We start from the raw sequence: 16,697 nt of genomic DNA on the forward strand, positions 1-16,697 counted from the left end.
CTGATCCTTGACTTCTTATAAGAGATCAATGGTTCTGGTTAGATAGAGTAAGGACTTTCTCTGGTTAAAAAGGGTAAAGTGGTTGATGTGATGTGCATTATGTCTATATGTTGCATAGGTTTTCAGTTTCAGTGAACAGACGTGTTTCTGTCAACATAAATCTCAATAACTAATTGTCCAGTTTTCTTAAGGCAGTTTTTTTGAGTCCTGTCCTGTCTCATAACCCTTGGCTAACCCTGTTCTATAGAGTTAAAGTGCATTAATCACCCAGAAAATTTGAGGTTTTCAAAGTTATAGAATGCATCCATCAGGCCAATAATGGGCAGTTATGTTGCAGAATCAATTTATGGCCGTTTTTCTTGGCTGTATCATTGTCAGTTGTCCAAAAACGACATCACTTGGTTTCCTTAATTCTACAGCACAGATATTTATCCCAACCTAATTGCTATGGGCTTTCCTGCTGAAAGACTTGAGGGGGTCTACAGAAACAACATAGATGACGTTGTACGGTAAGTGTTCCTTACTGAGACTTCTTAAAAAGTGGAGCTCACATAGAACTGAACTTTCCTGCCTATATAGTAACAGAAAAAATTATTATTTAAATTTTGGGATGCAGGCACTTTTTTCTATTTTTACAAATGAAGGTGTTTTTCTTAAGACTGTGAAAAGTGTTTTAGTTGTTGATGAACCCTCTGAACAGCATGCAGAAATGGAGGCACATTTTTTTTTTTTTTTGGATAATGCACTTAGATGTGTGTGTATGTCTAAGTGCCAGTTAATGGAGTAAAAGCAGTTGCATGTTTCAACTCTTAGGTTTAATTCACTGGATTGATAATTTGGGGTAGCCTTATAATATTCTAACCAAAATTTAAGTGCAAAAAAAAAACCAATGTATTTCATGTTGCTTAAAAAGAAAAAGATGTTCATGGTTGTTTTTGCATTCACATTTTTTTATTGTTTTATTTTTTATTTTTCATTTAACTGCTTATTCCAATATTTAAGTTTGATTGTTTCAATAGGTGTTTTGTGTGTGTTGGATTCAAATATTTATCCTATTAAATTAATGATTATAAGAAGTTTTAAAGTATATATTATCTAGCAAGGCCCAAAATAGATCCTTTTGGATTTTAGGTTGATGTCTAGAGCTCTTGGTCGGGTTTAGAAATTAGGGTTTTTCTTTACACTGTGTTCCAAAGCCCAAATCGCCACTTTCAGCATGTGAAAGGGAAAAAAACACTGAAGATTAACTTCAAATAATCTGCGGAAAAATATAAATTGCAGTGTCTGACATGATGTTAGTGTATGACATGACCTATCAAGCATTTGACCAAAATGCCCTGAAATGGTTTGTTTTCTGTCATAGTATGAGTGTTGTAATGGTCTGTTGATTGCAGATGGAACACACTGATATGAAACAGTGGTTTTGGGTTTGATTAGTGGGTCGTAAAGGCAGATTTTGCATGTTTCTGGAAAAGTAATTGTGTTCTCTGTCTCTAGGTTTCTGGACTCCAAGCATAAAAACCATTACAAAATATATAATCTGTAAGTATATATTAAAGTTCATGATGCCTACTGTTTTTACTCTGTGGGGATAAGTTACCATTCTTCACCAGTATATAGATTACATTTTACTGTAGTTATAAAATATGCTTTAAAATAGCCATTTTAGGTAAATCATGTTTTTAACTACCATATTTTTCGCACTATAAGGCCCGCTGGATTATAAGGCTTACTGTCAATGAACGTCTCTTTTCATACGTAAGGAACGCCTTATTATAAGGCAAATTATGCAATACTAGTAAGGAATAGGGGCTTCGCCTTGTTTTCCTTTAAATACAGAAGGTCTCGATGCTGGGGGGTAGGTTAACTAAGTTAAGTAAACAAAACTGTAATTCTTTTAAGTCACTAAGTCTATCGAGCGCTGAATATTAGTTCACACAGATTTATCTCCTGACAAACTGTTTATTTGGGTGTGTGAAGTACTTCTGTTTATTTAAAGTAAGTTTAGATTCCCAAATTTCTCCAACACTAAGGCTGGATCGTTAGCATTGGCTGCTAAGCGATAGCCAGGGTTAATGGCTAATGCTGCCTGAGGAACCCTGAGTGTTCCAGTAAGCTAGGACAGTATTAGCGAGTGATGCATCCCACATAACTTGTTTGAACAAGGTAAATGTGCAGGCTGCAGTCTGATATACTAACCTCTGAATGGCGAAAGAGCAAACGCCTAGCGTGGTTAGCGGCTTATGCTAATACTACTATTGGAGAAACTTCACGGAAACTCCTTTTTAATGCTGTACTTTAGCGGAGTGGCTTTAATGCTTCTTTCAACCTGACTGGTAAAATTCATACATAATGGGCACAGGATTATAATGTGCACAGACAATTTTTGGAGACATTAACAGTTTTTAAGTGTGCCTTATAGTGCCGAAAATACAATATTTTCTTTTTTAATTGTTTTTCCATGTCAGCACTCCAATTGCCAATATGTTCCCATACTGTGAACTGCCCTTTAGGCATTTAGTGCCTTTCAGCATAAATGGCATTTAATTATTATAATTTTTTTATTTAACATGTATATGTCCACTTTAAACAAAGACAACTTTTATTTATTTTTTTATAAACATTATTAGGTCTGTAACACAAGTGCCATTTTTTTTTTTTTTTTTCAGATGTGCAGAGAGACATTATGATACCGCCAAATTTAATTGCAGAGGTAAGACCTCCAGATATCCAAAGTACACGTTCATCAAAGATCATGATTACGGACAGTCACTTACCTTTCGTTTATTGATTCCCACAGTTGCACAATATCCATTTGAGGATCACAATCCTCCCCAGCTAGAGCTTATCAGACCATTCTGTGAAGACTTGGATAAGTGGCTCGGTGAACACGACAATCATGTGGCTGCGATTCATTGTAAAGCTGGAAAGGGCAGGACAGGTGTCATGATCTGCGCATACTTGTTACACCAAGGCAAGTTCAAAAAAGCACAAGAGGCTCTCGACTTCTACGGGGAAGTGAGGACCAGAGACAAGAAGGTAATAATTACCCTCTAATCATCTTTTAGGGTGTTTTTCCAGAATGGAAATTGGGCGTTTGGTTTGCATTTTCTTGCTCCAGGTTGTTTTTACACTTAAGTAAAGTGCTGAGATACAAACGCAATTAAAGAACAGTCCTGGTTTAAAAGGTTGCAAACATGCATTGCATGACAAGTTATCAGAGTGAAGGTGTACCTTCAAAACTTGGAGCAGTATTTTTATTTTTTATCTGGTCTATATTCTGATAATGCTAACTTGCTTGTGAGTTAAGTCAGCTTTAGATGAGCATTACCATTTGTAAATAATGGAAGTTGTTTTTGTGTGTTTTTATTTATTTAATATATTTTATTTTATTTTTGCCCCTCAGGGTGTGACAATTCCCAGTCAAAGGCGATACGTCTACTACTACAGCTACCTTCTGAAGAACAAGCTTGACTACAAACCTGTGGCACTGCTTTTTCACAAAATGATGTTTGAGACGGTGCCCATGTTCAGTGGAGGAAACTGCAGTAAGTGTTTCTTTTTTTTCTGCAGCTGAATTCTAACTACAGGCAGTTGATGGGCTGTTGCTGTGGTATTTCAAATGTGGTTGCTAGATGGTTGATATGGTATCAATGTGGTTGCTGTGGTATCCCAGATGGTTGCAAAATTGTTCCTATGTAGTTGTTAGGGTGTTGCTAAAGTGCCAATAATTATGTATGTACAGTATGTAGATTTCAGCGGTAAAGAAGGTGATTTATTGTGGTATTTCAGGCTGTTGCCATGATTTATCTAAAATGATTATCAATGTATCTTTTTTCTTCTATGTAGGATTTCTTTTTCCTCATTGCATGACTACTTGGTACTTTTAAAGTAAAGTATCTGTAATGAGCCACAGTGAATTCTGTTATTATTAGGCTCATTAATACTATTTCTAGTTATTTTAATAGTCAAATGATTTAATACAAAAATCTAGGATTATTTGGTTAATATTTAGACCAGATTCAGCCAAAATATTTAAATCGGCTACAAGGACAGCAGAAGAAGGCGATGTTATGGCTGATCAGTGTAATGTGTCTGTATGTATATACAAAGGTGGTTTTAATATTACGACTGATCTGTGTATGATCTTTGGCTGATCTGTGTTTGAGGTAATATACAGTGGTATGAAAAAGTTTGTGCACCCCTGATCATTTTCATGATTTTCCTTTATAAATCATTGGTTGTTTGAATCGGCAATTCCAGTTAAATATATCATATTGCAGATAAACAGTGAAATGAAGTTTATAGGATTTACAGAAAGTAAGCAATAATTCTTTAAACAAAATGAGGCAGGTGCATACATTTCCAATGAGAGTCTGGCTTCTGGTTCAAGGTATTTTGGTCCATTCTTCTTTACAAAACCTCAAGTTCAGTCAGGTTTGATGGTTTTCGAGCAGAAACAGCCCAATCTAAATCACATTACAGAACCCAGACATAAATATTATTGAATATCTCAGATGGCCATTACAGAACGTTGTACTTGTGAATGCCATAGTAGATTTTGAGCAGTGTTTAGGGTCGCGGTCTTGTTGAAGTACCCAGCCCTGGCTTCAAATTTGCATGATGGAACCACCACCAAATTTTACTGTGGGTAGCAAGTGTTTGTCTTGGAATGCTGTGTTCTTTTACGCCATGCATACCGCCCTCCAAATATCTAAATTTTAGTTTTATCAATCCACTGTATCTTAGTGCAAAATTAAGCTGGCTTTTCTAAATGTGCTTTATAGGGTTGGGCGGTATTGAAGTTTTTCATACCGTCCTCAGATTATATGGCGGTATACGGTATTACCGGCGGGGGGGTGGGATTTATATTATTATTATATATTATTTATTTTTGTACCTGTGTGTCTTGATATTTTAGAATTCGTTAGATTATATTTCCTTTAGCATTTTAAGCTTTAGTTAGTTACCTTCCTATTTCAGATCTATTTTTCTGTTTTTATTAAATGCTGCAGAGCTTTAAACGAGCGGATGATTTTTTTTAATGTATATTATTTTATTTTTGTACCTGTGTGTAGACTATTTCTTTTTTGTTATTTTAGAATTTGTTAGATTATATTTCTTTTAGCATTTTGAGCTAAGTTTAGTTAGTTATTTTCCTATTTCATACCTATATTTTTCTGTTTTATATTAAATGCTGCGGAGCTTTAAACGCGCAGATTTTTTTTTTTGTATATTTTTTTAGCTTTGTACCTGTGTGTACACTATTTATTTTTCGTTATTTTAGAATTCGTTAGATTATATTTCTTTTAGCATTTTGAGCTAAGTTTAGTTAGTTATTTTCCTATTTCATACCTATATTTTTTTGTTTTATATTAAATGCTGCGGAGCTTTAAACGCGCGGATGATTTTTTTTTTTTGTATATTTTTTTAGCTTTGTACCTTTCGTTATTTTAGAATTCGTTAGATTATATTTCTTTTACCATTTTGAGCTAAGATTTGTTTATTTTTCTATTTTATATCTATTAATCTGTTTTTATTAAATGCTGCGAAGCTTTAAACGCGCGGATGAGCTCGGGTTCAGTCTCGCATTCACGCTCTGGTTCAGGCAGACAATCTAAACTCTAGTATGCAGAACTATATTATTATTGTTATTAAATTTTCCATTCTTTTAAATAGCAGGATACTTTGATTTTTATTTCTCAGCCCGGACGAGACCCGGCCCGAGGAAAGTAATGGAAAATCTCGGGTCAGTCCAGGCTCCAGGAAATAGTCATCTGTTTTTTAATACTATTTTTATTTTATATAAAGCTACGGCCTGATAATCACCATATAACAAAGTATTACTGTTAACGAAAACGAACGAAATAACGAAAACTGAAAGTAAAAGTTCCCCTTAACTGAAACTAATAAAAACGGTAATTAAAATAAAAAAATAAAACGAACTGAAATTACAGATTGAATACCCTAATTTTTGTGTTTGTTAATTTATTTATAAGCGCTGTATCCACTACAGCAGCTTAACAGCGGGTGGTGTTGAGCCATTTCTGCTCGCGAAGGGGAGCCGGGGTTCAGATGCCGGCAGCGCGCAGTCCGCGGAATTGCCCCTCCTACTGCTTTTTCATTGTGGATGCGCAGAATGTCTTAAATGTCCGTTTTTCAAAGTTCAGGTTTGGCACGTCACGTGGTTAATATACATATACAGTCACTATTTTACAATACCGTCACCATATTTAAATACCGTGGTATACCGAAATACTGTCATACCGCCCAACCCTAGTGCTTTAGCATAACTCAAGCCACTCTGTTTGTGGCGTGTGCTCAGAAAAGGCTTCTTCTGAATTACTCCAATACAGCCTTGTGCAAAGTGAGCTGAATAGTTGAACGATGCACAGTGACTCCATCTGCAGCAAGATGATGCTGGTCTGTGGGTTGAATATGACTGTTCTCAACCTCCTTCACCTCTGCTTATCTAATATTTTTCTTGGGCTGCCACTTTTCGCCTCATATATATTACACACACACAAGCAGAAACAGGCTGTCAGATTAACTCATTAGTTTTTATTAATTGATCAAAGAGAAAAAAAGACCTGTTTATAAAAATTGTGTTGATTAATTGCCTTCCTTGGTGCCCAGTTCTGGTCACTATAACCTTCTTGGGCAATGAAGTGGCTCTGCTTGGCCCACGCTGATGATCTGACCTGTTATAACTGAAGACCAGAGTAATGTACAGACATCATATACATATCAAACGGCAACAGAACTTACCATATCTAACCAGCACAGCAACATTCATCTGTCATTAAAAATTGGGGATTAATTAAACTTAAAGTTAAAACAGTTGACACAGCTGGATAATCATTTTCAATTATTGCTTATTCCCAAGACGCTTTACTAAAAACAAAAAAGAAAATGTAAACTTGTGGTCAACATATGGAACAATATCTCAATTCGCATCTTATTTTTAAGTATTTTAAGTAGGGCTTGTTTATTATTACAGAGAAAAATATTTCAGCTGTTAATGTAAAAAATGTGCTAGTGTAGTTATTTTTTAAGACCTATTTGAGTAGTACAGAATCTCCTAAAATAATCTCTGGCATGTTGATCTAGTGTAAGAGATGTACAGTATTTACATCATCTGTTACTAACCGATATTCATTACATGGAGCTTTTAAGCCTATTTCAGTTATTTAGTCATTAATTTGCTCCTCAGTAGTGCTTCTTCAATTAATCACAATCACAGTATGTATTTAATTTGATTAAATAATAATAATAACTGCTTGACTGCACTAGCAGAAACTATGCCTACAATTGTATAGCTGTAGACAAGCACTGATTACACACCAAGCACTTGGGATTGGAATGGGGTATCTCAAAACCCAGGACAAAATATGCAGCGGAAATGTATTTGCCAAATCCTGTCCTCTAATTCAGTGAAATAAAGCAGGGCTAAATAGAAACACCTGAGCACGTTTTCCACAAATGGCATTCAATCATAATAAAAACCACAACTAGACATTTTAAAATGAATTTAAAAGCGATGGAATGAGACCTTTTAATAATATCTGATAGTTATGCAATTGTTGCTGCTGGTGGTGTTGAAATTTGAGCGTTCCACTCCTATTGCAGAACACTATAACGCTTGTAATTACAACACTGTTGGTTTGTGTGCTATTCTCAGCAGCTCATCTTCTGATTTCTGTAATTGTCTCCCTGTTCATTACATTTTTGTGCTCGTATTGTGAGTTTTGGCCAGAAATTATACTGTGCTAAAGTGACCGTAACCTAGTTTTTGAAGTATAAATTTGCAGTGTTTGGCCAAGTTATCTTTAAAGGATGTTTAAATAGCTTGTGGGTTTGCCATTAGATCAGTTAATTTCTGACGTACTGCCTTGCTAATACAAAGTCTTTGTGTCTGTCAGTCCACCGGTTGTCTGTGCTGCACTGTAAGTTACTCTACGGTAATTACAGTAATTGATTGCTACTTGTTTGGCTTGTGATCCCTATTGTAGTTATTTTTCATAATTGTTGCACTTTTCTCTTTTTTAATCTATTGCGTTACATGTGGTGGTGAATGATAGAATACTGTATAACTGAAGTTTGGTCTGTGCCGAGGTAAACAAGTTACTGTATTCACAGCCTCCAGGAATTAAAAAAATAATTAACATTTTATTTAAATTAAAACAAACCATAGCAAGACTGAAACTGCTTGGCTATGCAGACAGCTATAGCTCCCTCTGATACAGCTTACATTTTTAGAAATGTTGCAAATCAAACATAATTGCTGTGACTCTTAAAAGCCATGTTTTAGCTCTTGTACAATCTGTCTAAGCTTAGCTGATCGGCTGAGATGGACAGAGTGGGGTAAAGTACATCTAGCATTCACAGCTCTGTTCATAGCTTATAGATTAATTTTTACATTGGTCAAAAATACAGCTCTGGGAAAAAAATTAGACCACTTCAGTTTCTGAATCAGTTTCTCTGATTATGCTATTTATGGGTATATGTTTGAGTAAAAATAACATTGTTGTTTTATTCTTTAAACTACTGACATTTCTCCCAAATTCCCAACAAAAATGTTGTTATTAAGAGCATTTATTTGCAGAAAATGAGAAATGGCTGAAACAAAAAAGATGTAAAGCTATTGAACCTCAAATAATGTAAAGAAAACAGTTTAAGAAAAAGTTCATATTCATTAAGTTCAGAAATCAATATTTGGTGGAATAACCCTGGTTTTTAATCACAGTTTTCATGCATCTTGGCATGTTCTCCTCCACCAATCTTACACACTTTATTCCACTTCTGGTGCCTAAATTCAAGCAGTTCAACTTTGGTTTGTTGGCTTGTGATCATCCATCTTCCTCTTGATTATATTCCAGAGGTTTTAAATTTGGTAAAATCAATAATTTTTAAATGGTCTCTTTAATAATTTTTTTTAGAGCTGTATATTAGACTCGAACCACAACAGCTGTTTAGCTGGGATTTTTTTTATTATTATTAAACTTTTACTTGCATACCATCACTTTGTTTGCTTTCATAGCCACTTAAGTGTGACCCTGAAAATAATGTTTTTTTTTTTTTAAGTTTAAAAACATTCTCCTGGAATTCTGCTTTAGTTGTTTGATGTGTTTTGGTTTTTAAATGATTACATAATTAATTCTGCACACATTTGCACAGGAATAGAGAGCTTTTTTTTTTTTTTTGCTCTTTGTGTATTGCGCATGAACCTCATACTTGCCCTATGTAAACAGCATGTAAATTTTCTCTCCTAGCTTAAGGAATTGCTTAAGCTGCTTGAAAATATATTGATAATGATATTCATTTAGGGACTCTGAGACCCTCAGCGTAGGGGGAAATCAACTTGGGGGAAAATTAACCAGCTTTATAAAATTGTTGGTGCTGTGGTGAATCTGTTAAAATGTTTTAAAAAGTATATATAGTATATAAGTATATATAGTCCTGGATGCTCCAGTTGATTTCTCAAATATTAGGTATGATTTGGCTCAGTTGTGCACAGTTGGCATATGCCTGTAAATGTCTTTATTGAAGTATAAAGGAATCGCTTGTATTTTGTGAATACAGCTGAGTGTTTCATGATGTGGGGGTGTGAGGTGCTCTGTGGTGAAAGAGAGTAATGGTTTGTTTGAACACACTGTGCTTTGCAGATCCTCACTTTGTGGTGTACCAACTGAAGGTAAAAATCCACACGTCAAACCCGGGGAACACACGACGTGAGGACAACAAGTGCATGCACTTTGAGTTTCCCCAGCCGCTGCCTGTGTGCGGCGACATCAAAGTCGAGTTCTTCAACAGACAAAATAAGATGCTTAAGAAGGTACGTGTATACAGCTACTTCTATTTAGGGTTAGTTTGAAACTGAGTTTAAACTGACACTAGTATAATATCCCATGGTAAAGTGCTGCCCTGACCATGTGAAAATGTGTGTGTGGGATGGGCCTTATGTATTGAATGCTTGTACAAACAAGCGGCTCTGGCTAAAATTCTGTTCCTGTTGATTGTGATTTCTCTAGCGTAGGGTTACACCGCTATTAACTCTCATTACTACCCACGGTGCTGTACACTGTGGGTGGCAATGCGTATGATGTATTCCGGTACACACTCTGGATTGAGAAATTTTTAATGCCTGCACAAAAACCTCACTCACAAAATAACACCGTACAATTTATACCTTTTTCAGTTTACATATTGCTTTCTCATGGCTTGTCAGTTTAATTCTTTGTTTTAGCCATAGTAATAGTTAATGGCATTGTAATATAAGTATGCAATTTATATACCTTGTTTCGTCTTTTAACCAGGATAAGATGTTTCACTTCTGGGTGAATACCTTTTTCATCCCTGGACCAGAGAAGCTGGAGAAGGTAGAAAACGGGGATCTGCCGAAGGAGCTGGATGAAATCCAGAGTTTAGAGAAGGGGGAGAATGACAAGGATTACCTGATCCTGACTTTAACCAAGCATGACCTGGACAAGGCCAACAAAGACAAAGCCAACAGATTATTTTCCCCAAACTTCAAGGTGGGTCCAGAGCTGCTGCTTTATATAGACAATATAAGCTTCTTAACACCACCTTTTGTCCCACTTGAAAACAGTGGTATCCACTAGCTGGAGATTATAAGTCTAGACTAATTAGGCTCATTTAAGTGATGTGTGTAACCACAGACACACAATTATGTTGAAATACATCAAAAACAACAGCATTCTTGTTTGTATTCTGATAAGTAGGCCAGCAGTGATTGTGGGAAGTTGATTTAAAGCTTGGAGATGCTGAGATTTTAATTTATGTTTTTTGTTCTTTCACAGGTGAAGCTGTACTTCACAAAAACTTTGGAGGAGACTTCCAATTCAGAGGCCAGCCCTTCCACATCTGTAACTCCGGACGTTAGTGACAATGAACCGGACCATTATCGATATTCCGACACAACAGACTCGGACCCAGAAAATGAACCGTTTGAGGATGATCAACACTCACAGATAACGAAAGTTTAATTTTTTCCTCCCCTGGGAAGAAAAAAAGCAACATATGTAAACCAGAGTTGTAAAAAGGAGAAAACTTGAATATGAACTGAAAGCAAGTACTTTTCCCTCCCCTTCCCCTCTCAGAATGAAAAAAGTAGTGCAAAAGTGGGACATTCTATCATGTATGATGCCCCCCTTCTCCTTTCTTTTTTTTTTTTTTTTTTCCCCTTTTCTTTTCTCTAAATCATCGCGCCACCAATGTTTTCATTTACATTGAGTGTGGATGGATGGATGGATGGATGGAAGGAAGAAAGTTAATTTCAGTGGCTGTTCAAATGCCTTTTTGTGTCATCATCAAACAAAAAGGAAGTCCAATCAGTGAGTTGTGGGAGGTCAGGTATGAGAAACGTCTGTTAAAAATGCGCTGCTATGTCCGTCTGTCTTCAGTTGATACCAAGGCCAGTGCTTGAGTGTGTGCGCACACGCATGTGTGCCTAATGGTTTGTGCCCTCCACTAGTGCATCATGCCTCCTGTCTTTAACAGCTGTGAAAAAAAAGATTCTTGTGTTGTTACAGGCTAGCTCCTCCTTAAATCGAGTATGCCCAGTGCAGGTGTTTTTGCAGTTTAGTTTGATGGCTTCATTGCTGCTCTTAGAATATGGTAATAATAATGCCCATCTTCATATTAGGCTACACAATGTTTTAAGCTATGTTCCTGTTTAATGAAAAAGCAGACTCCCTTGTTTTGTTTTTAATGTTAAAGTAATGAATATTTCTACTACAGCAGGGAATCCAGTGTCGCAATAATTTAACACTATAGTTTGCGAAGGTTTGCATGCTATTGATGATTTGTGGGGTATTCATGTTATGGTTGTACAATTTTATAATTATTGGTTCTTTTTGGTTGTACTCTTCACAAAAGGATTCTGGTGTCATTTAAGAATTATTAATATCCAGTTGGTGATTTTTCCAGACGGCAGCCCACGTTGTCATTGTTTTTCCAGGTTATGGTGTCACTTGCTAGAGAAAAGCTGTTGGTGATATAATGTTTTACAACGTTTCTCCCTGAAAGCTGGCACTGTATTTAACACAGCATTTACTCTTTTATGGAAGTTTGATCAAGAGTTTGTCATGCACATGCAAGAGAACACCATTCAGTATGTCTGTCAGGTTTTACAGAAATCTAGCATAGCTCAGTCAGTTCATGTGCTGGTTAAAATCCAACAGCTTGTTTTTATGGGGCGTCCATGACCCTGTTAACACCTGGTGACTTTGTATGTTTTGAGTATTAGGACTGTATCTGTTTTATATATGTCGTTAGTAGCTCAACCCTATTCAGACACTCAAACGACTTTAGGAGGTGGTCTGAGACACATCCGAACCACATTGTAGCATTTATGTAAATTTAGCCATCTCTCCAAGATGCATTCTTGCATCTGAAACACCTCCTCTTGCAGCATATTACTGGACTTTTTGTTCATGTCTGAGTTTTATAATTTAATGTAAAATGTCTCATTTTGAGACAGCAACTGTCTTTATTAGGTCTCCTTCCTGTGCTGTCCTGAACTGGTGACCACAAAACAAGCAGATTTACTTATTCCGTCCTTATTCCAGTCGTACTTTAGTCTTATTCACTACTATTTAGTAAGTGTAAATGCATGTGGTGAAAGTTACAGCTCAAGATACAGTCTGGATACTAGTCACATGAAGTGACCAGGTGTAAAATGGATCCAAGTGTTTGTTTTGAAGGATGTGGCCTACCTGACCATGTGGAGAGTGACCTTCCACACACAGCTTTCAGCAGAAGTCAGACTGGGTTTAACAGCATGCCCCTAAAAACAGTAAATGCAAGATCAGATGCCATATTATGCAGAACATCCACATCTGTCTCTTTCACCTGTATGCTTGTGCGTGCACATGTCAGATCTTTGGCTCCTACACCTGTTTGTAGCCTTATTGTGTGGTCTACTGAAATCTGGACCACGTGTTTATTCAGCAACAGTGGTGCTTACAAACTGCCAATCCTGCAGCGAAAACACAACAGAGCCAAGAATCTAGACCTGTCATATGAATGTGTGCAGCCACACTATTTGCCTGTTTGGCAGTCTTCTGTATTTTGGTGTCCCTGATCTGGGTGGTTTCATATACATTCTGTTTAAAAAGTTTTTTTTTTTTTTTTTTTTTTTAAACTATCCTATCCCTCCCCCCTCCCTCCAAGTTCATGAACAGGCTTCGTTCCTTTTGGAATGAGGAAAGTGCAGCTACAGGTTTTTCACAATGTCTTGTGCTTGCTTCAGACATATTAAAGCCCTATATATGAGAATATTTAAAATATGTATAATTTTCTTTCAGCATGCCAAATTCTTTTTTTTTTTTTTTTTTTCCCCCTGTTTATTTTTTCTTTCTTTTTTTTCCGTTTACCACCTGGCTTGAATCTTACAGGTCAGACCAAAAAAGGAAAAAAGAAAAAAAAATACCACCATGACCTTTCTCAGTCTCTTGGGCAAGAATCTTCACAGAGGGTAGAGAGTAAGCTGCCTTTCTTCTGCTGTCGACATCGCGGCTTCACTCTTCCACCGCTCCGAACCAGCACTACACATGCTGTACATCTCACGCCTTCCTCTAGAAAGAACACGCACGCGTTTCTGGACGTTTGAAGAGGACCCGCTGCCTTCTGTAACGCTACCGTACACCCGTCAACCCTGGAATAGAGAAAACAGAAAATACATCCTTCAGAATCAAGGATTTTTTTTGTCTTGTTTGTTTTATTCTGTTTACATTTTACACATTTTACTGAAAACCTGCCAAAATTAAACTCAGTATGTTTTTTATTTTTTCTCCCCTTTAGAGGAGGCGGTGCCCTATGGGAGGTATTCTTTGCCTTACTTGAAGTTGACAATGCTTACTTTGCTCTTGCTTTGAATTCTACCATTCTGCCCAAGCACTGACTTAATAGTACTTATTTAAAGCTACTATAATAGAGCAACATATTGTACTAGACTTTTGCACTGTTACAGGTTTTTGCAGGGTTTCAGTCAGCAGTCCACAGTATTTTTATTTATTTGTTTTTTTTTCCCCTCCCCCTTTTGTTTTTCATCTCTTCTCATTAGTGCCCCTCACTAAAAGTCATGAAAGCAATGGAATGAATATGGATGAGGAACGAAGTGACTTGGTATATCCTGTGCTAGATTTTATCCCTGAGTGTGTATCCATCAATCATGGAGGTTTTTAATGAAACACAAAATAAGGGGAATAAAGGAAGAAGAATAAAGTAATTATTTTTGGCAGTATTCATTCATGCACATTCTAGTTTTAAGTCCCTCTGCAGGTATTCTCGTCTCACTCGCTCTCACCTGTCAGTCATATGCTGTACTACTACTACAACATCAGGATGTTTCACAGTATGAACTACTTCATGTATGTATGAATCAGTTTAAAGGCGTCACTGTTAATGAGCTTACAATAGGTCACAGGCCAACCCCTCCCCCTCTGTCCCCACCTCACATCTTTAGACAATTTAGCCACAGTACCTTACTTATGAACACAAACACATGAAATCTGAATGCAGCTGGTGTAGTAGACACCTGAAAGCGTAGGCATCCGTTGTGTGGCACGGGTTAAAAACTTGTGTGGAGCTCACAGGCAGCATAAAAAAAAAAAACTTTTAGCTTTAATGATTTAAAAGAAAAGCTCTTAAAGGTGCCAGTGTGTAAGTTTCATGTCACTAGTTTTTAGCAGATTTGTGCAATATGCTATGATGCCTGTGGTTGCCACAAAGTGCCTCTTCTTTACTGTTAAACGAAAGAAAAGAACGAAAAAGTGCTTGTTTTTAAAAGTGTTTTAGAACATTTGTCATGCATGTGGATGGACGGGGTGGTACTGTGCACTAAAATCATTCTGGGCTTTACCCACTGCAGAGGGCCCACAGTCTCTCAGCGTTTTCTTTTTTTTTTTTTTTTTTTTTTTTTTAATACATTTTCCCCTTCACATTTTTCCTCTGGTTTTAGTTTGGCAGACTATGGTAAACTCCAGTATATTTTCAGTCATTCAGAAGAAGAGAGGGAAAAAACAGCCTTATTCCATTTCTGCCTGTTCAGATAATTTTGTGATGTGCAACAGTTGCTCTGTGTGTAATGCTATGCACTGAGAATACACAACCAACGATGTATGAAATATTGTACAGGTTATGATGCTCATACAAATCACATGTTTGTTTGTAATTGTATGTGTAAACTGCCCTTTATCTTAGTGTTATAAACTCCACATAAATCCAATAAAGTCTCATTCTTGTCATCTGCTGGAGCTTGATTGGTGGAATGCCCAAGACTGATGTTACCTTGGCATTTGATGTGACCTCCATCAATTGACCATAACATCACTGGAGTAGAACTCCAGAAGAGGTATTGTATTTGTGAGGGTTTAAAGACTCTTGGTCTGTTCATCTAATACTTGTGCTGCATATTCACACAAGTAGCTTTTACTGCATAATCTTGTGTAGAAAACATGCTCTGGAGAAATCATATATAGGCCCGAATTCCAGTCCACCAATGCTAAGCATTGGCTAGAGGGGTACAGTTACACTAACATTGGGCAACAAGGAGGTCCTGAACTTTTAAAGGTAGTAATTCCAGTAAGCTGGTTCAGGTGGGTTGGATTTAGTGTCTTCAAAAAGGTATCTAGCTCATTTGAATGCAATGCTGTTTGGAGCTTTTTGAAAATGTTTTCAAAGTTGGAGATTTGTAGAAAACAGTTTTCCAGTGTTGTCATTGTGATGAAAAAAAAAACAGCTTGAAAGCTCTGACATAACAAATACCTCCTTATACCCTATATAGTGAGCATACCATAATCCATAAAACAGCATCTAGACTCAGTCAGCACTGACTAGACTTCAGATTTCAACATGTGCATAGTGAACTACTTCGGGAATAGTGTGCAATTTAGAATTAAACCTATATTTTTTTTCTTGTTCGTAGTGTATTGATGCCCATCTTCATGAGGGTTCGTCACCCTATACAGAGCTAACATGCTTATCCAAGCATTACGTCTCTGCATGGACAGAAATATTTCCAAAATTGGAAGGAGGGAAATCTTAGTTTTTAAAACAATATCTATATATGGGTAGAGTTCACACTAAGATCAACAGTTCATCACAGATTACATATTCATGTGGGGTGGGGTGCAATTCCGTATTATGCCATCTCAAGCTTGCCTTGAAGACAGATGTTATGCTATGGGCATCTGCATCGAAAATATAGAATTTTGCTATGAAAACATTTACTTCAAAATCTGCAAGAATGGTGTGAGAATGTTCAAGATACATCGGATGGATTATCACGGGTCACCTTTAGGAACCTCTACAACTATATGCAGAGAGGTTTGGCATACAAGTTGCATTACAAGTGTAACCCATATCAGTCTAAGTTTCATATAATTTATAGTTCCTGTTAACCTTTATCTTTCTTTCTAGTAACATTTCATTTTTACATATCCTCCAACTCCATCTTCTGATCTTCTCTAGAACCTAAACCAACTTATTGGAATTACTGCCTTCAGGTTTTGAGACCCCTTTTTGTTGCCTAGTGTTAATGGTTTATACCACTCTAGCTGATACTTAGCATTGGTTGAACTTGAATTTGGGCCTATATGTGGTTTCTCCAGAGCATCCCATTCAGTTAACAATGTTTTTTATAAAAGATTATTCAGAAAAAGCTACTTGTGTGA

The 16,697-nt window shown here is 36.6% G+C and overlaps 2 protein-coding genes across 2 annotated transcripts in view; one reads left to right on the plus strand and one right to left on the minus strand.

The window, feature by feature from the left end:
* The window catches only part of ptenb (phosphatase and tensin homolog B), a 28,506-nt gene extending 13,237 nt beyond the window's left edge, over positions 1-15,269 (plus strand). Inside the window, exons 2-9 of the mRNA XM_007251161.3 lie at positions 425-509; positions 1,498-1,542; positions 2,670-2,713; positions 2,801-3,039; positions 3,407-3,548; positions 9,666-9,835; positions 10,317-10,535; positions 10,821-15,269. Coding sequence (XP_007251223.2) covers positions 425-509; positions 1,498-1,542; positions 2,670-2,713; positions 2,801-3,039; positions 3,407-3,548; positions 9,666-9,835; positions 10,317-10,535; positions 10,821-11,006 — 1,130 coding nt within the window. The 3' untranslated portion in view covers positions 11,007-15,269. The remainder of the gene's footprint in view (positions 1-424; positions 510-1,497; positions 1,543-2,669; positions 2,714-2,800; positions 3,040-3,406; positions 3,549-9,665; positions 9,836-10,316; positions 10,536-10,820) is intronic.
* rnls (renalase, FAD-dependent amine oxidase) overlaps positions 13,338-16,697 on the minus strand; it is a 119,830-nt gene continuing 116,470 nt past the window's right edge. The window contains exon 8 of the mRNA XM_007251153.4: positions 13,338-13,678. Coding sequence (XP_007251215.3) covers positions 13,659-13,678 — 20 coding nt within the window. The 3' untranslated portion in view covers positions 13,338-13,658. The remainder of the gene's footprint in view (positions 13,679-16,697) is intronic.

The sequence above is a fragment of the Astyanax mexicanus genome, chromosome 15 (genome assembly GCF_023375975.1).
Source record: "Astyanax mexicanus isolate ESR-SI-001 chromosome 15, AstMex3_surface, whole genome shotgun sequence".
NCBI classification, from domain to species: Eukaryota; Metazoa; Chordata; class Actinopteri; order Characiformes; family Acestrorhamphidae; genus Astyanax; species Astyanax mexicanus.